At 35.2% G+C, this 24,772-nt stretch overlaps 1 protein-coding gene across 2 annotated transcripts in view; it reads left to right on the forward strand.

Annotated features, from left to right (window-relative positions):
- Positions 1-24,772, forward strand: part of LOC118270399 (uncharacterized) — a 44,060-nt gene that overhangs the window by 10,620 nt on the left and 8,668 nt on the right. The window contains exons 1-4 of one of the 2 annotated variants that reach the window (XM_050697854.1): positions 11,602-11,698; positions 11,823-12,494; positions 22,039-22,254; positions 22,756-23,009. In XM_050697854.1, coding sequence (XP_050553811.1) covers positions 12,026-12,494; positions 22,039-22,254; positions 22,756-23,009 — 939 coding nt within the window. In that variant the 5' untranslated portion in view covers positions 11,602-11,698; positions 11,823-12,025. Of the gene's footprint in view, positions 1-11,601; positions 11,699-11,822; positions 12,495-22,038; positions 22,255-22,755; positions 23,010-24,772 lie in introns of those variants that run through there. The other variant, XM_050697853.1, reaches the window with a different exon arrangement.

The following is a 24,772-nucleotide window of genomic DNA, read 5'->3' on the forward strand; positions in this document are numbered from 1 at the left end:
GGCTGACGATATTTTATAGTGCTATAAGCACAATATCTACTTATTGAGTCTTAATACTTAAAGGGAAATTACTTAAATAAACGAAAAATAAAGATATTTTGAACTCTATAAACACCATTATTATAATACGATCCATTTATTTTCTTTATACACTATATGGTACTTATTTACCAATACTTTGTACATATAACCAAAACGTAAACACCATTACATATATTATGACCAACAATAATAAGAAACGTAGTACTTTATGTCCGTCTGTCAAATACTCCATTATTCCTTATTTACTTCACATACTTTATGGCGTTTCGGTACCAGCTTTCTTTTCTTTAGTACTTTCGTAAAGTTCATGGTTTTTGTTTTGTTTTTTTTTTTAATCTTATTCTTTCATTTAGTAATGTATTGAGTTTTGTGCCATTATCGCTTCGAGATATCGTTTGTCGTTTTGTTTTGTTTTTTTTTTGTTATAAGCTATTAAATGAGATTTTAAGAAATGTTATAAGAAAAATTATTTTGTGTTTGTGTGAGGATTGGTATGAAAGAAAAATTTGTTAGTGATGTGATGATGATGATTACTAGGACAGAATGCGTGATTTGGATGTGTGCTATAATTGATGGCTACTCTACTATTGACACATCGCATAATCAAGCTGCGCATCTTCCCCACTCAACTACAAAGCTTAGCATCAGTGGAAACGGTCACATAGTTCCACAGTTTAGCTTTTACACCTTCGTAACATAGTTAATTAACTATTAAAAAGCACTCTTATTAACCTCAGTAACCACAGCTTCACCTTTACTTGACATACACATTACGTTATGCTAGCTTCTACATATACATATAAATATGACTCCATTTGTCAGTAAACCTGACATTATATGGTCATGAACTTCACCTCTATACAGATGACATCTTGCCCAGTAATCAGTAGCACATCAATCTCACACATTCATTAAACCCATGAAAGTTAAGACTTGTTTAATCACCCACTTTTGCTTTCAACAAAATCTATAAAGAAAAGTGAAGGTCGGTCATTGCAATATAGCTTTAAATGTCATCAGAATAAGGAGTATATCAGATTGTGAAAGAGAAAGTGATTTACATGCGTAGTTGTTGAGAAAATATCTCGCCACGTGGAGTTGTTTGTGTTTCCTTTGGGTTTAATACTGCAAATGTATTATTAAAAATTCTTCTTAACTCACTACAACCCTTTAAAAATACTTTTTTGCATCTTTTGCTAAACTTAAACAGATATTGAACTGCCAATCAGAATAAAAAGAAATACTGTTTTGTGTTAAATTTATTTCGGGTCGGGTATAGTATTGCTGAGCTTTTCTCGGTTTTTCGAAAATTTCTCAGTGGTAGCACGGAGACTGGAAATGTGCTCGGTATATGGCAATAGGCTCACCACCTATTAGATTGGACCTACAACATAAATTGAGAAAAGTGGGTGTACATTGTACAGTGGCATTACATGCCATACTATGCACCTCTGCCTACCCCTTCGGGAATAAAAAAGTGACTTAAAAATCAGTAAACGAAGATAATTGAACAATCATTTGAATATCTATGTCAATTACTGATCTATCGATATTTGCAGACAGCCTTTCTGAAGGTGATTGAACTCATTAGAATGCAACCAATGATCTCTCGAGAAAGTAAATGCATTGACAAAAAATCTCATTTAATTGGCATAAAGATCTTTTCAGTCATCTTTAATAATAAGAAGGTATTTTTGAGCCAATAGTATAGATATAGAAGTATTTGAAAATGCAGTATTCAATAGGAACTTAAATAAAATGATTGGCAGGTTTATTTAAAATCATAACTTTGTAGTATTTTTTGTTCTATTTGAAAATTCGAAACTTTTTTGATCTTTTTTTGTTTTATTGAGACCTCAATTTGTTTTTTTTTTTGCAAACTTCTTCTTATAAATAAATATGTGTTACTATATCGTGGTGGCCGGAGGTTTAAGACGCCCGCTTCTCATTCATGAGAGTGTGGCTTCGAAACTTACCAATGACAAGTACCAATGTGGCTTTTTCCGAGTTATATGTACTTTCTAAGATTATTTAGACACCACTGACAAACGGTGAAGGAAAACATCGTGAAGAAAATTGGGTTTATAATTTCTGATTCTAAGATTAAAATTGTCAACCTGCGTTAAGCAAGCATGTGGCCACTTATAGGTTGTTGATGTGTAATAAGTCAAAGGTCTTATTTATGGAAATTAACAACTTTCGGTGGAACCCAATTATTTCATGTAATTTCTACTTAAAATCTACCGATTAATGTCCATAGGCGTTGTAACTGTCATGATTACAATGTAATCGCACTTTTACTGTAAAAAAGTTACAAGTTACAAGAAAAATATTATGTTAATAACAGTAAAACATGGTTAAATCATAGCTTTTACTTTAAATAACAACTTAAGCTTATATGTTAAGTAAGACATACATATATTAAGTTAAATAGGGAGCCATTAAGAACTTACAAGTAATTATAATTATTGATCGATTGCCCAAAAACCTACATTGACCTCTTGGTCGGTCACAGTCAATAACAAGATGACAGTGACAATGACAAAATGGCGTGGAAATTTGGCATAACTGACATTTATACGCATAATTTCACACGGCTTTAGTTGATTCTATGAAGGAGGTAATTGAAGTGTTTATTAAGATATAATAATATTTTCTGTCGTATTAAGTAAATTATACTGATTGACAGAGGTGCTTATTGATTCGCAATCGGATTCATTGCTTTGCATAATTGTTAAGAGTAGAAAACACTTTTTTATAAATGTTGCCCCACACTAGGTTTTCTCGTGTGTCGTGGGTGCGTTTACAAATATGAAGTTCACATACACATCACACCCAGACCTGAAACAATAATACAAATTTCTTGGATCCCACAAAGAGTTGCTCCGTGCGAGAATTGAACCCACTTAACCGAACTTGAGCCTTAATAAATTCTAGCCGCGAAAGACCTGACAGGTTACCGGTGCTCCGGCTTGAAGAGTAAGTGTAGGAACGGGGGTTTTTAGTCAATAAGAGTCTGACACTCCCAATGCGGGCGTAGTCATAGGATAACTCCCCCCTTCAAAAACCTTAATTCTAGATTCAATAATATTTGCTGAGGCTGAAAATCATAAAAAATTAAACAACACAATAGAAGGAATATTAGTAATCAGTCGACAATCGGCAATCACTTGACCAACCACACGAGGCTATAGCTCAAACAGTTTATAAATATCCACTACTTACATTTTAATGTTCTAGTACATCAAGTATTTACCTAAGTCTAGTCTGAAGATACCTCAAGTACCAGGACCTGACATACATCTACAGTTTAGTGATAATAACAAAACATACAAACTAATGAATGCATGTCTACGGACTTTCCCAGTGAAAGTTTACACGTGTCGTGTCGAACCTCGGACCTTACGCTTTTGTGAATGGTTCCTTTGATGGCTAGTCATAATGGAGTGCGAGGTATATTAGGTAACATATTGCTTACCATCAGGTGACCCGTCTGCTCGTTTGCCCCCTATTCCATAAAAAAAACTTTATGGCACTTTACTTTACTATAAAGGTATAATAAGATTGTCTCTTTAATTAATTTATTAGTTGCATAAAAGCTTTACAACTTATAGAAATGGGTATCCGATTTTTATAACAAAATTCATAATACATATATTGAGTTTAAATTAATTATGTCTACCAATTTACTCGATTCGCGACCAAAAGTGCGGCAAGCATTGCGCAGCTCATGACCGCATATGAGTCCCTAGCGTAGCTTGAAACTAGTCGACTTATCCCGTCAAACAGTTACGTACGAGTAAGCCGTAAACCGTATTTTTTTTCTTTACGTATATTTACATGCACATAACACCTAGATCTTCCCAGACCCGGAACATCAATTTGTGGATTACACAAACAAAAAACAAGTTGTACCACGCGAGAATCGAACCTGCGACACGTAACGCGGCACCCAGTTGCTCAATAACTATTTACTTACTTAAATACGTATATTTCCTTATTCCTTTAGCTCAGTTTTGACAGTCTCGTTACTCAAATAAGTATGATATAATAAAGACCATAAAACCTTAATTACCGTCACTAAGTTACCGTACATAACGGTGTTACAGTGACAAAATATCTTCATAATTTCACACCATTATGCAAGGTCATGGGAAAATTCGTGACTGCACAGTTAACGCACTGTCTGATGTATTTAGGGACAAAGGTAGGAATTTTTATTGTTCAGTATGTGTATTGTGTATTTTGAAAAGTGTTTGTAGATATTTCATAATGATTAACTGTTTATTTTTTTAAAAAGGTTGGTTGAAGTTTAAGTTTGTAGGTGGTATGTATATTTTCTGCCTTGTCTTACCGCCATGCCTACTTAGAGTCATTAAATGGTTACCTAACCCAGTCCTTCCGGAACTGCGGATTACCTAGCGGGTTTACGGCTCCGGGTCGAAAGGAAGGAATAGGACCGGGGTAGTTTTTAGTCAGTATGAGTCTAACATTCTCTCTCGCCTTGCCCAAGGCGAAAGAAGGCATTGAATGTTTTACCCTTACCCCACGCAAAAAGAAAACCCAGTTATTGACAATTATTTTCAGAACAAAATCGTTACTGAGAAATAGTTTACGTAATCATTATAACTGAATACTGTTAAATTAAAAGTTCATAAAGTAGTTTTTTTTTTTAATATAGGTAACTATAATCACAGACAACTTATCAATCAATCAATTTGAAGACAAGTACTTAAGCTAGCTTCACTTTCAAAATCTGAATCGATTTGAGTCAGTTTGAGACGTGGTAACAAAACGGATCAGTTTTATTCATTGTTACACTGATCTCTATTCACTGGATGTGCCTGCACTGAAAGTGCTCAAAATACAGAAAAATATAACATATCGTTCTTTTTTCTTCTTCTCTAATACCTAATATCTTCTGATTTATTTCGTTGCCGGATCCAAGACAGTCATTCATGTCCCTGTGACGAGCCGAACTTCAGTATTCAGGTGTTTTCATGGTTGTATTTAGTGTTGCATCGGTTTTGATAGGTTGTGGCGGGTTTATCCCAGTTTGACAGTGTTTGACAGCTGAAGCTACCAGCTAGCCCACAGAAACTTCTTCACTTTCTTTCATTTCTATGAAGAACATAAAAAATTAAAACACACATATAAATCAAAATAAACCTCCTTATTATTTTCACACACTCTAAATCATGCTATTTTCTATTTTTGGTATACAAAAAATATATAAAAAAAAGAAAAATAATTCTAATTACAAATACGAAACTAAATTTAGAATTAAACATTAAAAAACGAAAGTTAACAGAAAATTTAATGTTGCAAAAATTCAAACTTTGAAATTAAAAATGTACGATACATAATTATGTGCATAATAACAGTTTAAAACAATCAGAGCATGACAATGATCGATACAAGAGTAAGTACAACAGATGCGTCATCTAGAAATACGTAAATCTCTGTGACGCGCACACGCCGAAAGCGTAACGGATGACAGACGCGAATCGCCGCGAATTCTGTGTCCGTTCTAGCATTTTATTGGTCTGCGAAATTGTTGAATTAATGTTTTTACAAATTGCAATTTTGTCTTAGGTAGGTAATTGTTTTGGTATTAATTTTTTTATGCAAATGTGTTCACTGATGGTAAGCGATCAGCGCCGGCTTTGGACACCCGCAACACCAGAGAAGTACGGATATTATATACGAAGTATGAATATTAACATGATCCATACTTCTTATCATGCAGCTGCAGACTGTCTAGCGGGTTACCGGACTCCGACTCGAAAAGCAGGAGTAGAGGGGATAGATTGGTTCTTTATTTATGCAATTCTCCGTATGGAACCACATAATGTACTTGTTTTAGCGCAATAGGGTGGCCTTTATTAAACATAACATAACTGACTAAATATTGACAATACTAACTCTTTCTAAACATTATAAAATAGTAAGATCTACGACCCGTAGTATGCCGGGAATATAGATCTAAGCTTATATAGCTTAAATCTAAGCGATACATAATGTGGTTTCTATTGTCTGGCTTCTCATATTATAGCAAGAGATTAATCAACAAAAGGCCATAATAAAATAACGACTCATTTTATAGTTAAAAAGAGAATAAAGTTCACTGATGCGCACTGGTTTAAAACCGGTGTAATTCTTTTTAAAAGTGTGTCTGTTGGTCGTATGTGTAACCAGTTTGTATAGGATTTTCCTACACGCAGCCATGAAGGTAGTGGCTTTGGAGGTTCTATGATAAATCAAGGTCACAATATCCTTACAATAGTCGGGTAAAAACTAAAAAGTAACAGAATGATAAAAGCTTTGAACTGATAGAAGTGGAAGGGAGGGTAGAGAAGCCTTTGCCCTGCAGTGGGACGATCATGGCTGAAATCTGAAATCTAAACAGAATGATAAGAGCTGCGGACTGCTTAACGGGTTACCGGGGTTCTGGTTGGAAAAGCAAGAGTAGGAACAGGGTAGTTTTTAGTCAGTAAGAGTCTGACACTCCCTCTCGCCTCGCCCAAGGTGGGAGAAGTCACTGGATGATTGTCCGCTTAAAAAATAAGTGTTGAATGATATTTTATGTTTCAGTAAAACACACATGCAATCAGTTCTCATATTATTTTTATGTTATTTTCTATGTTTGTTTAAAACCAACTATAATTTATATCTTGATGATTTCAAAAAGTAAATCAGTTATTTTACAGTCTAGTGAATAAAATAAAATAAAATACGAATTTGTAAACGTCTTGTTTGAAGATTATTCATTTTGTAAATTATAAAAGAGTATTCATAAATTAATTCTGACGTATCATCTGATAAAAGGATGAAAACTGTATTGTAAAAATATTCATGAAGTTTCACTTTCTGAAAAACTAGTCTTTTCAAAATGGTAAGTACGAGTAAGTAGGTGGATAATTTTTGTAACTTTCTTTATTTGTTAATATAAATCTTTATTTAATTTCAATTTTATAAAGACCATACCAGATGACATTGTTACTTAAAAAAAAAAAGAAATTTTGGGAATAGAAATTTATAGATTCTTATGCTTTTCAAAATTGTCTTTTTCTCTTTCTCTGTTTCTCTCAACAAGTTTACAATTTACCTAAAATGACAGTACAGTAGACATTTGCCTTCAACTTTAGCCAATTTGTACTAGAAGACTGACAAACAGATAGACTAGAGATTTGATATTTTAATATTTGCTTTAACGTTCAAAAGTGCCTTCCTGGTTCATTTGACATAAACAATTTTGACTTTGTCTAATCTAAGCATTGACTCATATTCCACCTCCAAATTTAGCAATATTCCATAAACAGAATTTACTTTCTCTGTCAACAGTCATACATTTTGGAGTCCCCCATCACGACTCCACAACCTCACACACAATCAGAATGCAAGACATTCATAGTTAAAGAAGGTTATACGTGATTAGAATGAGGAGTGAGCCAAGTTCCGGCCAAAATGTTGCTTAACCACAGCTGCAGGTGAATGATTATGGTATAATTATAGTGACTGATTTAAGTAATACATTATACATTCGACTTGAGAAAGCAGTGAGTAATGATAATATTGATTAGTAAGGCGAATTTCCAAAAGTACTAGTAGGTGATGTAAAACGATCACAGCGCCATCTATGATGTTTGTATCTTCAATATAAGAAAATTGAATTAATGTTGGTGAATTCTTTTAAGGAAAGAGGCTCTTATTTAGATCTATACTAATATTATAAAGCTGAAGAGTTTGTTTGTTTGTTTGAACGCGGCTAATATCCGGAACTACAGGGCCGATTTGATTTTTTTTGTTTTGGGTAGTGCATTTATCGAGGAAGGCTATAGGCTATAAAACATCACGCTATGACCAATAGGAGACAAGCAGAGCGGGTGAAACCGCGCGGAAGTAGCTAGTTTTACATAATTGTGATTTGGTAGATTTATCTGAAATTGTATAATAGGTGGAAACAAGCAGTCAATTACCTATAGATTAAAACTCAAAGCTAATTATCACATTCATGGCTCAAAGCTTACACGTCTATACTTAAAATTACAAATGGCTAGTCCTACTTAAATACATAAATAAAACATACCTCGTACAATTAACTACAGTTACACAATTGATCATGCATTAGTTTCTTGTAAGAAACACGTCTTATAATTAAAGAAAAGTATACTAAAACCAACTCTATTGATAAAGTAAATAAGATCTAAAATCTGTTAAAGAACAACTGTGCTAACAACAGCAGATCAAGATGCTCCAAATTTGCAACTATTTTAACAGATTTTCAACTTTATGGCAAAACCATAAGGTTGTAATGTTAAGGAAGATGGAAGGATATGGTAGCTTGTATTGCTGGTGTGTTTCAATAGATTATAAACAGTTTTATTAAACGTCAGTTCTAGTCTGTTAATTATTAGTATTAATTAATAAGCAATACGTTTAGCTCATGAATTCATGATTACTTATATTACTACTAGCGTCTGCCAGCGGCTTCGTCCGCGTTCCCCTGGTATAAAAAGTGTCCTATCACTCAAGTCAGCTCATACCCTATCTGTATACCAAATTTCATCAAAATCCGTTCAATAGTTTCAGTTTGATTGATGGAGAAACATCCAAACAACATGAGGCAAGTTTCTGAGAAGGAAAAAGAAGTTTCTCAGTTTGACTTGTATGAATATTTGTGCGCGATTATCTCGCGTTTGGGTAAACCGGTTCTGATGCCGTTTTCAGCATAGTATTTTTCAGACTAAAGAGAAGGTTTTAGGGTTATTTTACCTGGCTTTAAAAAAATAATTCCGTAAAAAACAGAAGGCGGTTCCCATTTAATAAAAAGCTATTATTCTGCGATTTACTATCCATATTCCTCAACCCAAAACGTTGTTTATAGATAATATTCAGTTTTACAAGTTGCGTGAGACAAAAATCGGTATTTTTGCTTCACTTCCAAGAAACTAATAAAATCATTATTGTAATTCCATACAATTTGTGTGGATACAGTGCAATGTGCGTGCAATGATAAAATAAGCTAGTTGCGTTCATTTTTATGTAGCAGATAATGATTGAACTGATTTATCACGCATATAATAATACTCTTGTTGAGATTAAACTTGAGTTAAAACAAGTAATGCATATTTTAGTTAAACAGTTTTAAATAGCTGTATATGTTGTATGGTTATCAAGATTAAGAGTATGTATAAAACATCAGATTGATCGGTCATCAAACAGGGGGTGAAATTCCAATGACTAAATTTGCCCCAAAGAAATAAAAGGAGCAAATTTAAACAGTTTAAAAAATACAAAGCATGTGAAACATCATATCTAAAAAGTAGATATAAAGTAAATATACCAGCTATGTCACTTGGTAGATACATTACTGTTTGTTATTTCGTGCTACTATGCAAATAAACTAAAGCCCCAATAATACACTATCCGACCCAGAAGTCGTACTTATCCATCTATCAACCAGCAAGCTACAACCTCTAAACTGACAAAATGTCTCAATTATTTAATTTTATCCGCGTGAGAACCCACACATTCACAAACATAATACTTACTTTAACAAATGACTAGCGGACAATTCTATTTGTACACGAAAGAAACCATTTTATGTTTAAGTTCTGAACTCTTGACACTTCCACAGCTTTGGATAATTTGTCAAGATTTAAATAAATACGATATAATTAAAATGAAGGATGATTTAGTGAAAATCGGGTTTACCGGGGCTATGGCTCGAAAAGCAGGAATAGGAACAGGATGGTTTTTAGTCAATAAAAGTCTGACACTTCCTCTCGCTTCGCCTAATGCGAGAAAAGACATCGGATGATTTTACACCCTTAAAAAATCCGGAGCTGTGGACTGCCTAATGGGCTTACCAGGGCTCCGGTTCGAAAAGCAGGAGTAGGAATGGAGTGGATTTTAGTTAGTAAGTCTGACATTCCCTCTTAACTCGCCCAAGGCGGTAAAATTCATTAGACAGATAGCTTTTCACCATTTAAAAAAAAGTCTCATATGAGAGGTTAGCGTAAAAGTCCAGATCTGAGCGAACGTGATTGTATGACCAGAATGATTAGGCATATTTGAATGTAATAGAAGATCAAAAAATAAGCAAAGACTGAGTAAATAGCGATATACCGACCTGGTGTTTTTTTATACTTAATAGGATGGCACTTGGTCACCATCTCGCCAGGTGGTAAGCGATGATGTGGCCGAGGATGAAGCACGCCTTCCTAAGAGCAGTAATGTTTATATTATTAATTTAATAATACAAAGCGTGTCCACGTGTTCATGGCTCCCAGACATTGCCTTAAGGGACAGACGTCTCATTCATACGAAGCAGTGTCAACGTCTTGCCAGAACTAGTATTACTCGTTTCCATTTAAGGGTTAATTTGTACCGGACCTAGTTTTAATGTCCTAGTCATCAGCTGGAATACTTTTTTGACTTTCATTACATACTCCTATACTCTGACCTTTCATTCCTTTTCTCAGTTCAATCACATTCATTAGCCTTTTCATGAATATGGGCCCTTTAAATTGGAGTATTTTTTAATACACCATCATCCTGTTCAGGTCCTTCTAAAATTTTATGCGGAGCTTTTCTCTCACTCGACTTATTTTCATTGTCTTCTCTCCTCTGACACCATTCTTGTTCATCCTTTATGACATGCAATATAAATATTTTATTCGTTAGAAAGCTCGATTGTTGAATTGAATTCTTATCTTAATGGGACGGTAATAATATTTCCTATATTTAGAGAAATTATATATTAATATATGTATGTATTCTAAAATAGGGAAATCGTTATATAATGTCTTATGAAAGATGTATTAAGGCAAGAAAGGTCTTTAATCAGTATTTTGAAGCTTTTTCTTTTATCCATAAGATTTATTTTGCAAAAATATTATACTGGTCGCTCCAATGAATGAAAGACATATAATTTTAAAGAAACCACGTATGTATCATAACTTCGTTAGTGTCATAACATCATCGGCCTAACAAGGCATATCCAATTTACTAGGATAAGAGAAAAAAATGTCATATATTTCCAATGACATCTCACTTTCACTAGAAAAGTACTGTAAGTCTGCTTTCCAAAATGTGGCGTGAATATATAGTATACTTTAATTTTGGATGGTCTAGAATATGAAGATTTACACAGTTTTGAATCTAAACGCTTGATCAATAGTAATTGCTTCATTGATGCTGTAGCATTCGATTCAGACGTTTCGAAAAGTATTATTCGACATATTGATTTTGTCGAAATTGTTAGCAAGTCTAAAATAATCAACGATGTATGGCAATAGGATTAGCTCCCATTTAAGCCTTAGCATATCTATTCTGGTACGTGAAGTGAAAATCGTATGTTACACAAACTCACTAATGAAAACCACAAACATTCAAATACTTTCAATTTTCACATTTATCATTTTTCATATTACGATCATCACTGATTTATGACTGTATCATTAAATTTACATAAAATATGAGCCTCTTCTTAATCGGCTCATACTTATATGAGTATACTATTTCCTTTCATTAATAAAATCACACTCATTTTACTCTCAGTTGCCGAAGAGACTTTCAAGAGAGCAGACGTTTGCCTTTATGGTTTTATTTATATTTAAATCATATTCTACAATTTATTGATCATTAAAATGTAAATATATTCGTAATAACTGTTACTCAACATGTTATGTGATCGAAAATATTCATCACTACTGTTTTCAAATTAACATCTCCGTCACAGACTGCCAACTAAGATAATACATTATTTGTTACAGATGAAACGACGACAAGATCAACACACAAGATAATCTGACCTGTCAACAAGATACAGAATAACTTTCCAAAATTACAATTCACAAAAACGTCAAGAGAATGGAATTACTCCAACTAGACGCGACTAGATACAACAGCGGACAACACGTGTGCAGAACATAGAAAAAAAACTTGTGATAAAAAAGAAAACAGTGATGATCTGACAATGGCTGGACATAATGAAGTTAGAAATAAAAACAAAATGTGTATCAATACGATAGCAAAGTTCATACTAATAGTTTTAATTAGTGTTAAACAAGTACAGTGCAGTGAAGACGATGAGATAGCGAAACGAATGAAGATTATAGAGAGTGTGTCAGGTAGATATTTCAGTGACGTTTATCAGAATGGGACATTTAGGACTGGGAATGTGTTGTGGGATGATATTTTGAACAAGTGTACTGTGACTCCGTCGGTGAGTTGTTTACAGAAGAATGTTTACACTTACCTTGATGATAGGTTAGGGATGAATGGTGATGTGGAAGTGGCTAGTGGTGTGTGCTTCAAGAAGAATAATGTGGACATCAACAAGTATAGCAAGGAGGCTAATACTATCTACCTCACTGGCACTGACAGTGCTGAAGAGAAGGCGCGGTACATGGAGGAGGAGAATGAAGTGGATGATGAGGAACCAGGTGAGTTTATATGTTCATTTTTTTAATAGGGTTTCTTAAATTAGGACAGCTTTGCGTTTCTATCTTAAGTGTTAAGTGATTATTAAGTGATTATTCCAATGTTTTGTTATGACTGTAGTTCGTTAGTTACTTCATGGAATACGAACTTGATATTAAAAAATTACCAAGTACCATGGAGTGGATATGAGAAAATATTATCAGATCATGATTTTCTTCTCTATTGGATTGAGAAAATAACTTTATTATGAGACAACAGTTCTAGATACACGTACAGAAATCAAGGATTATAATAATATATCAAAGTTAAAGGCAAATAGAGAAAAACTAAATAAAAATAAATAAGCTAAGAAGCACACTAGTGACATACAAAAGATTTCTCTCAAAGACAAACATATTGTCGACACTTTGACGTATCATTGAGAGTTGAGGAAACACCGACACGGTGAAAACACATTTGTTTATCCACACAATAAGCAATTCACGTAGAGTTTAATACACATACCAGTATAAACTGACCCATGAATGTGTAGAAAGATTATACAAAACGAGGTCTTAATAAACTGGTTATGCAGGTATAGCTTGATGTGCAGGCGGAAAAACCAGTGTATCTAGAGCTCTAGTCAGGAAGTAAATGTTTTATGTCTTAAACTGGTTCTTGTACTTTCGTTCCGGTTGTGTGACATTTTTATGTTGTTATTAGTTAAGTGTGTGTGTGCTCTGCATTGTTGATAACCTTGAACTTAGGATTTGATATGTAAATGTATGTACATTTGAAAAAAAACACGACTTTAACGTTACTAGGTCTTATTTCCTTAGCTAGCCGATACTATGGAACTAGGACTAGGGTATATTTGTTTGGGCTTGCTGTCATTGCAGCGGTAAGTCCCCTCTTTGAGGAGTGGCTTGAGAGGCGCCACGGCGTCCTCACCTACCGCCTGACACAGGTGCTTACCGGACATGGAAACTTCGGTAGGTTCTTGTTTCTAATTGGGCGGGAGGAAACGCCCGGGTGTCATTACTGTGCGGACCGCCCGGAGGACACGGTGGAGCATACGGTGGCGGTGTGCCCTGCATGGGCTGAGCACCGCCGTGTCCTCAGGGATGTGGTCGGCGACGGCGACCTCTCGCGTCCGGCATTGGTTCAGGCCATGGTGCGGAGCGATGGGGACTGGGATGCCGTCTCCTCCTTCTGCGAAGCATGATGCTAGCTAAGGAGGAGGCGGGGCTCGTGAGAGAATGAACCTAACATTCACGCCCCAGCCTTCGCGAGAGACACTCCGGGCGTCGGGGATCGCGGGACGATCTCCGGTCACCGTAAGTGCGGGTCTGCGGACGGTGAGCAAGGGTAACTCGCCGCCCGACCAGAACCAGACCCGTGCGTGGGGCGCATCGCGTTCTGCGCGCGCCTCAAAGAGCCATCAGACCACCACAGATGGGGCCCAGTAGGGCTGATGCCTAATCCAGAGCTGCGGACTACCTAGCGGGTTTACCGGGGCTCCGGCTCGACGGGCAGGAGTAGGAACGGGGTGGTTTTTAGTCAGTAAGAGTCTGACACTCCCTCTCGCTTTGCCCAAGGCGGGAGAAGCCATTGGATGACTTTCCACTCTCAAAAAAAAAAGGGTATATTTGTTGGCACACAGCTGTTTTTGTTGATAAACTGGACTAAGTCTTAATTTTTTTAATCCTGAACAATAAATTAGTATAATCTTTTGGTTAAAAGGAAACCGGTCTAAGTCCTAGGTTTTTAATCCTGAGCGATAAATGTTAATCTTTTGGTGGAAAGGAGCCTAAGATTTTTTTCACCTGCACTAGCTTTTTATCTTATGTTGTAAGTGCGTTATTCACGTACTCCCAGATCCGAAACAGCAATATTCGGGTCACACTAATCCGCGAAACATTTTGCAGCAGCCAGTTGCCCAGTCAGTTTAAATTCATAAAATCGATGTTTTTGAGAAAAGCATTAATCTTCAGAAAATACCATTTGTAATCTTACACAAAGATAATAAAAAATGAATTCTATTATGATTTGTATAGATAATAAATTGTCTAGTCACGCCGGCACGGTGAAGTTTCTGATACCACTCTAAGTCTAACGTTTCCATTGAAGTAACACCAGTGTCAATGACATTATATAGAATCTTAATCTTGTCGACTCTTGTAAGTACAATGAATAACATTCACTACATTGCTGCTTAATACTTATTTATTATTATTAGGGCTTTTTTGCTAATAGAAAAGCGACAGCCCCATTATATGTAGGTATATAATTAAACTTTAGTAACGGTTTGTTCCGAAAACAATTGCTAAGTACTGGGTTAATTAAGTAACTATTAACGGGCAATTTCAATAATATCTGTAGATTTGAGATGGTATTTTGACACATTTTGTATGGAGCTTGTGACAAAATACTCTGGTAGGCAAATCTACAGAAAGATGGGTTATTGAAATTGGCCGTAAATGTCTCTTAATATGGTGATTAGCCATAAAATAGAAATGATATAATAATTATGATAGTGATGTTTGTGGCACAAATCAATCAATTATTATTTACTGTGGGGGTATTAAACAGAAAGTAATTTCTATTATAATTCTTTTAACGAGAAACATCGTAAACTACACATAAGACAAAGTAACTTTTATGAAAAACAATACAAGTGTAAATTAATATTGGTCATCATCGTCTTCATAGGTGTTTATGTATCAACCACAAGACGATCATTGCTGAACATATACCTCCCTCAATGACTTCTAGAATAGTTAGTTATACTAATATAATAGAAAAGTTCGCCTTATATACCATTATTTAATTGTATTGTGTACATTAAAGATTAAAAAAAATAAAAATAATAGTTGGTTGGAAGCGACCTGCTGGATAGTTATTTTATTGATATACGGCGAAAATTAACAACTCTAGCTTGAGCGAAAATCTCTGGACTAAGTTTTCATCCTATTGTAAGTTTAAGGGTGTTTTTCCACCAGAGATGTGCTATGCTACATTGCTGTGTGTGCGCTTGGTTTCCACCAATCATATTAATTGGTACATATAGCTTAGCACTAGTGGAAACGGACTTAGCTAAGCAATATTTTTTATATGAAAAAATGCGTGCTATGGGTGACTTCCCTACTATACTCAAGTTACGCATTTCCTCGCACATCTACATAGCTTAGTATCAGTAGAAACGGTCACATAGTTTCATAGCTTAGCTATTATACCTTCGTAACATAGCTTACATTTCACATAACCACTTGATGGCAAAAGTTCCCGAATCTTCAGTGGTAATCCTCTTAGGCACCAAGGTACAAGCTTATTTATCAATTTTGGACTAAGATCGGTTATTCAGTTATTGTATTCAGCTATTATTCTATTCTGCTTATTTATGCACGAAAACTAGTTACTACATATTGTTAACAACAATAATAGTCAAACTCGATGGGTACACTGCACTGACTTATAAACAAGTGCCATTACAAACCCATGCTACACACCTGTGGCTTTACCATCAACACTCATGATACTAATGGTAGTAGACAGAGTCAACCGTCTCAAGGTCAACAGCGATACAAGTGACTTTCGTCTCGATATAAAGTGAAAACGAACTGGTTTTCGGTAAAAATGTGCAAGGAGATATTGAATGTTTTTTTCTTCTTTCATTCTCATATTTGGAGATAATTATGTGGACGTGGAAAAAGCTTGAAAGAAGTGTGGGAGAGCCACGTTTCGGCACGTATCGGCCGGTTCGGCCGGAAGGCCTATTAAGATCACGATCTTATAAAACCATACCATTTTTACATAAAACTATGAATTAAATACAAACTGTCACCAAACAGCATTTGAAAGAACAAAACATCTTTTAGCAATTTGCACTACAAGTGCAACCTTTATAATCAAAATTGTATACAATATTGTTTTTCATTGCACGATAACAGTGGTTCATAATTGGTGGTCTGAAAAAGACAAAAAATGGTCCGCAAAATGGAAAACAAATACACATTACTATACCTCTGTCTGATAAACACCACGGTTAAAGCTCAAATTAACTTACATGAAACGTGATAACTGAGAGGAGTAACTGAATTTCAATAATCCTAAAGTCACTGTTTTCGAGAAAATTAATATAGTAATAGTGGTCCTTGAACCAGATAAAGGTTGGGAACCCCTGCACTAAAACAATAACCTCCAATGTAATAAAAATGTGCTGTATCATCACAGTAGTTAGCATTATATCATAACATACGAGTAACCTTCAAGCTACCACCAATACTCTTATTAAATTATCACTTTTTTCTTTCCTACCACTTTCATTTTTTTACCAACAACCATCATCTGTAAAGACTGTAAATTAATTCATCGCAAACGTGATTTCGAAAGCATTTTGCATTCCACAGTGAAAGCAAAATAAACTAACAAATACACTGGACACTATCCACCTTATCACTCAAAGCATAAGGTTGAATATCGCACACATTTCCGTGAAACGTTTCTTCGTGTCCGTCACCGAAGTATTTACGGTTGTTGTAATTCTTATTGCGTGTGAAATAAGGGTTACATTTGATTGCGCAACTGTTGTTTTAACGTTGTTACGTTGGCGTGAGGCGTGCTTGTAGAAAAAGTTAGGCATGTTCTAATGGTCGTTTTAGGTGCTACAATTTCTATGAGCTAGGAATGCGGGAACATTGATGACTATAGATACTATTGTTACAGCTGTGCTATGTAATGCATGAATGGATTGTAGCTAGCTTTTGTACTATACATATTAAAGGTACATCTATAAAGAAAGCAATGTGATGTAGACGATACTTGCAGATCATAATTGTTGTTGACTAATATTTTATTTGGTATTGTTGTGGTTGAGATCTTTATGACATACTCTTATTAAGAAAGAAACAGCGAAAGACACATTTTGGCCAATTTTGACCAAAGGATTTAAGTGATTAGGAGCTTCAAAATTATCAATAGTTTAAAAGACATGCCTAACTCCAGTAAGGTTCTGATCCGGAGCTACGAACAGCTTAGCGGGTATACCGTGGCTCCGGTTTGCAATGCAGGAGTAGGAATGGGGTGGGTTTTAGCCAGTAAGTCTCTGACACTCCCTCTGCGCTCGCCCAAGGCGGGAGAAATCATTGGACGATTTTCCCCCTAAAAAAACGATATTTTGGATTTTTAATACAATCATGTTTATAATTACCTATACATACGCATGAATATAACACTTACTAGGTACATTTTCTCAACATTTCTGGTTCCTAAACTTAAACTTATTCTATACAAAAAGCTATTTCTCCCAAAAGCGACAACAGCGCCGTAAAAATCCATCATTTCACTAACAAAAAAGCAGAAAGCATATTATGTCAGTACTTATATTCTAATGGAAATTCCCAATACTTTCTCTCGACGTGTCACAAGTAATTTATTACCTTAAATGTGAGAAGTATAGGTTGAAAGTTGAAAATCTTTATTTTTAGAGAGCCCTGCCCAGAGGTTAGTAAGTTTGTCTTTTGTTCCTAATGCTAATTACTTTTGCAGTAATTATTCAGGTTTAAGTTCATAGGTACTTGTCTTTTTATTGATGTGCGAAGTTATAATACTCAAATGTACTAGTATGAGTCAAATGTTAAGAAAATGCCATATTATTTGACATTGTCGTGCCGTAAAAAATGAAAATCTGTATTATATCACAGTAATAATATAAATGTCAAAGTTTGTTTGGTTGGATGTTTGTCCATCAATCACGCTGAAACTACTGAATGGATTTTGATGAAATTTAGTATACAGACAGGGTATGAGCTAACTAAGGAGATCGAATAATTTTTATCCGCGAAGCCGCTGGTCAATGAACATTATAGTAAACACGTTTTTATGTGGTCCCTATTTCACAAAAGAAAAAATAAACGATTGATGAAAATGTGTTCAAGGCAACGAACTCTCAATATCATGAGATAGTAAATAAATCCCACGATGTTACGTTATAATTATAATAATTATGTAAACGTCTCATTATAAATACAGAAACATGTAAAAAGAAAACACTAAATCAATATTAAATAATACAAAAATGAGTAATCATTACCAAACATTTTAATATTCATAATATTTGTTTCTTTTTAGAAATAAACTTATAATATTAAAATACATTATATTATCTAAGTTATGCTACCAGTTGTATTTATATTACGTTGCTAGATCCAAATGTATCGAAAGTTATTGAATTAATTAATTCTGCTTTCACACACTTACTTTTTTAATGGTATAAGCCGATAATCATCTGATAGTGAGCAATCGCCGCCGTCCATGGATACCCGAAACACCAAAGGCGTCGCGTTGCCGGCCTTTTGGGTGTTAGGAATTTAAAGGTAGTTGGGTAATCAGGGGTTTGGCAAGATTAGCAAAGGGGAAGTAATTGGGCCTATGGTAACCTCACTCACACAACGCAAGCGACGTGAAATAATCACGTTGATTTTCTGTGAGGCCGTGGTATCACTCGTAATGCCTCTGGATGTCCAAGAGCGGCGGCCATTGCTTACCATCAGGTGATGTGTCTGTTCGTTTACCGGCTTATAACATACAAAAAAAAACCTTTTACATATATTTTTTTTACATTAACTTCCTACCGAATGAATGTCACCAGACTTAAGCAATTTAGCAGCTCCCTATCTTGAGAACACCCTTTAAGATTATTTCTAGATGAATAGATAGTACAATCCATCAATGCACTACAAAGGCTCATTTCCCCAGTAGGTCAGTGGCTCATGAAGCTAGTTCTGCGGTTCACCACAAAGGGATACACCTGTCATAGCCGTAGTCTTGTTATTGGCAAATACTTCTTGTACACTTGTGTTGAATGCTGCGGTTTTAGAAAAACATGTGCAATTGTAGAAATTGTAGGTACCTGTGAGATACTTGAGGGTTTCGGAGTCAAGTGTGCAATTATATTCTTGTCGTTCATTCATCGTTCTGTCGAATCGAAGTGAGCAGAATCTTTCTTTGACATAAAACTTAATAAGTCACCAGCATGATGGTCGGGTTAGATGACCGTTTCTCATGCATGAACCTGCGGGTTCGAAACCTACCAACGGCAAGTACCAATGTCACTTTTTCCGAGACATATGTGTTCTTTCTAAGTTTATTTAGACGCCACTGACAAACGGTGAAGGAAAAGTTGCGCTAAAATAACCAAAAGAAAAAACGTAAGACTTTGACGGCTTATAACTTTTTAGAACGACAAAACGATATCATGTTTAATGCTGGATGTACGATTCCAAAAAGTGGTGGAAAACCCTTCCCCTCCCCCCATTTTTTTTTTATAGAAAAAAGAACGACTAGTCTTAGTAGTAATATTTGTTTTTAAAGGTACCTGCTACCTTATAAAAAACGACACGGCAGACAATAATAAATGTTTAGCTATTATACCCGATTATAATGTAACGCGTTGTATTTATTATCTATGCGTAAGCGCAGCCATCGCACACGCAACGAGTGATAGTATTTTGTAATGGGAGACGGTGTGAGTAGGGCGTGTGAGTTTTGTTTTATAGGAAAGTATAGTTTTAGTACCGTAGTGTTTTTCATTGAAATAAGTTTATTTCTTTTGTTAGGACTATTTGGCAAGGTATACTAAAGATAAGCGTCCACAGGCCCGCATCGTATGCATCGCACGCAACGGATTTTAGTTTGTCTTGTATAGAAACTCATACAACTGCGTTCCCTGATCCGCATCGTACGGATGCAGTCAATCCGTTTGATACGATCCGTCCAATTCGTGCGATGCGTACGATGTGGACCTGTGGACGCTTACCATAACTACATGTCATGCGCACGCTTTTGTCATTTGAGGATTGCAAGTCGAATGCTTGCATTTTGCCTAGAAACAAACAAATCTGCCCACGGAACGGCACCGTTGCGTTAGTCATACATCTATCATAACACATCTGCCTTTCGTCATTTATAGACTGCATGCATTCATCAGCAACACACAAACACCTTATCCAATACAATGATAATGCATTTTTATGATTAAATTAAATCCGTATTTTACCTCAGAGGTGAATGGAGGTAAATCTCTCCAAACCACTGGTGAATCATAATATCGGTATGTAGTTACATAAAAATCACATAGGTAGGTACAATAAATCATAGGCTATAACTACTAATAGGCTTGTAGAAATGTCACTATAATCATAGTCACATACCAATACCAAATATAAATCGAACTGTGGTTTTATATTAGTGGTGGGGAATGTGGGATTGGGAGGGGGGAATTGGGCCTCACTCACACAACGAAACCAAACGCAAGCGATATTTCACGTCGGTTTTCTGTGAGGATGTGGTATCGCTCCGGTCGAGCCAGCGCATTCACGCCAAAGCATAGCTCTCACACACTTAAAAGCTTTGCTTTAGAAGTGAATTGAGGTAAATCTCTCGAAATCACAGTTGAATCATGACTTGGGTAGTTCATAATAATAACAGAGGTAGGTAATAAACCAAAAATTTCCCAGTAACTACCAGTAGCAGTTTTACGTAATAATGATTCAATGAACTTGCAAATAAAGCCCTTTTTTAACACCACGACTAAAACGATTGTCCACGTTTACAAAAATATTTTCTAATCTATTATTAAGACTCAATCAATTACTGTCACAATCAACTCAATACCAAACACTACGTGACTCCGGAAGAGAAATGGAATTATAAGAGAAATTGATATTGTATCATAAATCTTGAGAAATAACTTACTCCATTGTAGTATAGTAAGCAAGGAAAAGTTCGATCTAGAAATGGGAAATGGTGAAACGTTATAGCAAATTACGACATGATACAGTTTCCCCTACATTGTTGTAATTGTCTGGTAATCGTAGGTGAGTCTGTAGGCTTGCCACGTGTGAACCTTTTAAGTAATGAGTGTGTTGAAGTTATGTTTAATGACTTTATTGTTGAATTACTTCATATGTTTACAATGGTGTGATTGCTTTTGTTTGGTTTGTAAACGCACCTAGCTTCACTGACAGACAGACTGACGGACAATTCAATTTGACGTTTCAAAAGTGCCTAATTTAGGATTAATTGAAATAAATCCTTGACTTTGTCTTTGAACGGAGATGCTTATGGCCCTAATTAACAAAACTGAATCCAATTTAGAATCTTTTACAACAATCAATCCAGTAATTTTGGAGCCAGATTGGTTATTGATTTGACCGTTATTTTATTCGTAAGAAACATTTACCTTTTAACGTCATCACCCTTTTTTGTCATCACCCTAGTTTGGATGATTATCCATTAATCACGCTGAAACTACTGAACAGATTTTGTTGAAGTTTGTATACAGACAAAGTATGGGCTGACTTGGGTGATAGGATACTTTTTATCTAGCTAGTCTAAAATAGAAATTAAAGATTTCATAACTATCATTTAGATACGTCTATTAACTTACCATCACAGAAACTAAAAAAGTCTCTCATAATTTTCATTAAGTTGAAATAATTTTAGCCTCAGTTCGCATATCATCCAATTCAAAACAAAAATCTTTAAAAATCAATGCATTTGTTCCAGATTCTCCATTCGAAGAAATAACAGATGCTCTATACGACAAGAGTGTGAAGTTTCTGGTGACACATGACATGAAGCTGACCCTTCCTGAGATGTTCTTCAAAGGAGCCACGTTGAGGGTGTCCCCCAGGGCACTGACGAAGACTGGAGCCCTGGTTCATATAGATCTGGAGCCACAGGAGAGTAACGGCGAGGGAAGATTATTCTTTAAGAAGATAAGTAAGTGCGCTAATATTATTTATCGTACGTTATATACAGAGTGTAAATGGAACGCTCCCAAACGCCGCAAACAGGTGATAGCTAAAAAAATAGTTTTATTTTCAATAATAAGGAATTAAATATTTATTTTATGTAATAATAGTTTTAATCAACTGCTTAAGGCTGATGTTGCATGAATAACAGCAAAACATGAACGATTAAAATTATAAAAACAAAACAAAGTATAGCGTTTTTAGGGAGCGTTCTGTTTACATCCTGTACGTATAGTACAGCTACTATAAAATAATTAATTAAGTTGCTAAATAACCCTAAAGTATTCATTAACAAATTGGTGTACGTAAAACAGAAAACTGAATACGTGAGAATTAGAACATTACTCATTCTCTAGACTGAAATAAATTAGATGGTAGACATAAAAGTTCTATGGGAATACCAAATAACATAGCATTTTTAGTTCCTTGTAATTCACATACTAAGTATAATTTATAATCTTTGTTACAGAAAAATACATAAAGAAGAAGCTAATCACAGCGGCCATAGCAATCATCTTAGTCATTAAACTGATTGCATTGAAGTTAGTCTTCGTACTACCTCTGATCATGGGCGTGACGACTGCGAAGAAAATGTTCCTGAAACTCCTGCTGTTCGTCTTCCCAGCGTTGAGTCATATCTTCAAGCTATGCTCCTGGTACCACCAGAACTACCACACGACGAAGTACCATCACCACCACCATTTGATTACCCATCATCATAAGGTTTGTTTTTATCAGTACTAAAGCGCATACGTATTGTTAGATGGTTTTGGATTTTGGCAATACGAAGATCTGAGGGCTTACTCTTGAATACAATTCCAACCTATCGACGTTGATATTGTGAATTTTTGTACTCTTAAGTAGCAACGCTAGAGTCCATTGCATCCGTATTACGTAGATATTGAATAAATTAAATGGTATTGAGTTTAGTTTTATACTCCGCACTCTGCGTGCTATTTTCACAGGTACGATTTGGGTTGTATATAGTCACGATTGAATATTTTTTGAGATTTTATAGGATTGATTTGCATTGGTATTAAGATTGTTTTCAAGAGTAAGCGGCCTGGTCTCCAATTTGGAATCGGAATTTGACAACTTCATTATTCTTTGTCTTCCTTGAAAATTGAGACATTAAGCTTATCTATTTTAAAGTTATAGTTACAGCTTACGAAAAAAGCAACCCTATATCGTTTATTCCAGTTAAACTATATTTTGCTGTAGTCTAAACTTTTTCTAAGCGTCTTCCACTCTGCACACTAATACTCTATTGAACAATAATAAACAGACATATCCATCAACATGAATAGAATTAGTGCTTCAAAACTATAATGAACAGCAATTACTTTATTATCTAACTCATTACATGACTGCACATTGACATCAGCGAATCGATTTAATTCACGGAACATAGTCCATCATTTTTTGCCATGTCGTGCACCAACATAGTTTTTATCATGCCAATCAAAAATCGCGTGTTCTTCATCGTGCCATCCATATTTACTTCACTTTGTATTGAAAGTGGTTTTTAAAATGTCCAAAAAGTCAATGAACTTTGCCTTTACTTGTACATACTATGAAGTATTGTGCGTAATTCCCACGAAATTTAGGCTTGGTGTTTTAGTGATAAATGTTTTGTTCTCAGCGTGAGTTTTGATCGTATCATCGGTTTTCTATAGAAACTATTTACTTAAAATAATAATGTAGGACTTTTCTTTAACTTTGAAATTATTGATCTTACACACTTCTGGTAAAATCTATTCTCCTATAATCTATAAGGTAAATATTCCCTAGTAACGCTTTTGTCCCGAAAACAATGCTAAAAACTAGATTAAGTAACCATTAAATAACTCTGAATATGGCAGTAAGTATTTCATTATCTTATTGCTGAATGCATCCTCTTCTTTTTGACAATCATAACTGCTATTACGATAAATAGACTCATCATTTACTAGATACAAATAATCATTACGATTATAGTTACCCACGGTACCCAACTTGGTCATTTGAACACGGAACACGCAATGGCTGCTTCCAAAGCGCTATGATTAGATACACGTGAATTTTAATGGACAACTTTCGTGTATTATATGAAGAAATATTACTTAGGAACTTCCTCTCTTTTATTAGTATTCAAATTATAAAAGATGTCGATCGAGTGGTCGTAATTACCACTACCGGTCAAAGCGGTCTCGGGTCTGATTCCAGGGTCGGGATTCAAAGTAATACTGGGCATTTTTCGGATTTTCGAAAATTTCTCAGTATTAGCACGGAGTCTGGAATTATATAGCAATAGGTTCATGCTCACCCCCTATATGTGACTTATAACACAAATCATAAAAAGTGGATGTACAGCGGCATTGTGTGCCGTAATGTGTTCCTCTGCCTACCCCTTCAGGAATAAAAGGCGTGACGTTGTAAAAAAACTACCAATTAAAAACAATAAAATTTTTGAGTTTCAACATCATTTATTATACTTTCGTGGTTTC

This window comes from Spodoptera frugiperda, chromosome 13 (assembly GCF_023101765.2).
Source record: "Spodoptera frugiperda isolate SF20-4 chromosome 13, AGI-APGP_CSIRO_Sfru_2.0, whole genome shotgun sequence".
In the NCBI taxonomy this organism is placed as follows: domain Eukaryota; kingdom Metazoa; phylum Arthropoda; class Insecta; order Lepidoptera; family Noctuidae; genus Spodoptera; species Spodoptera frugiperda.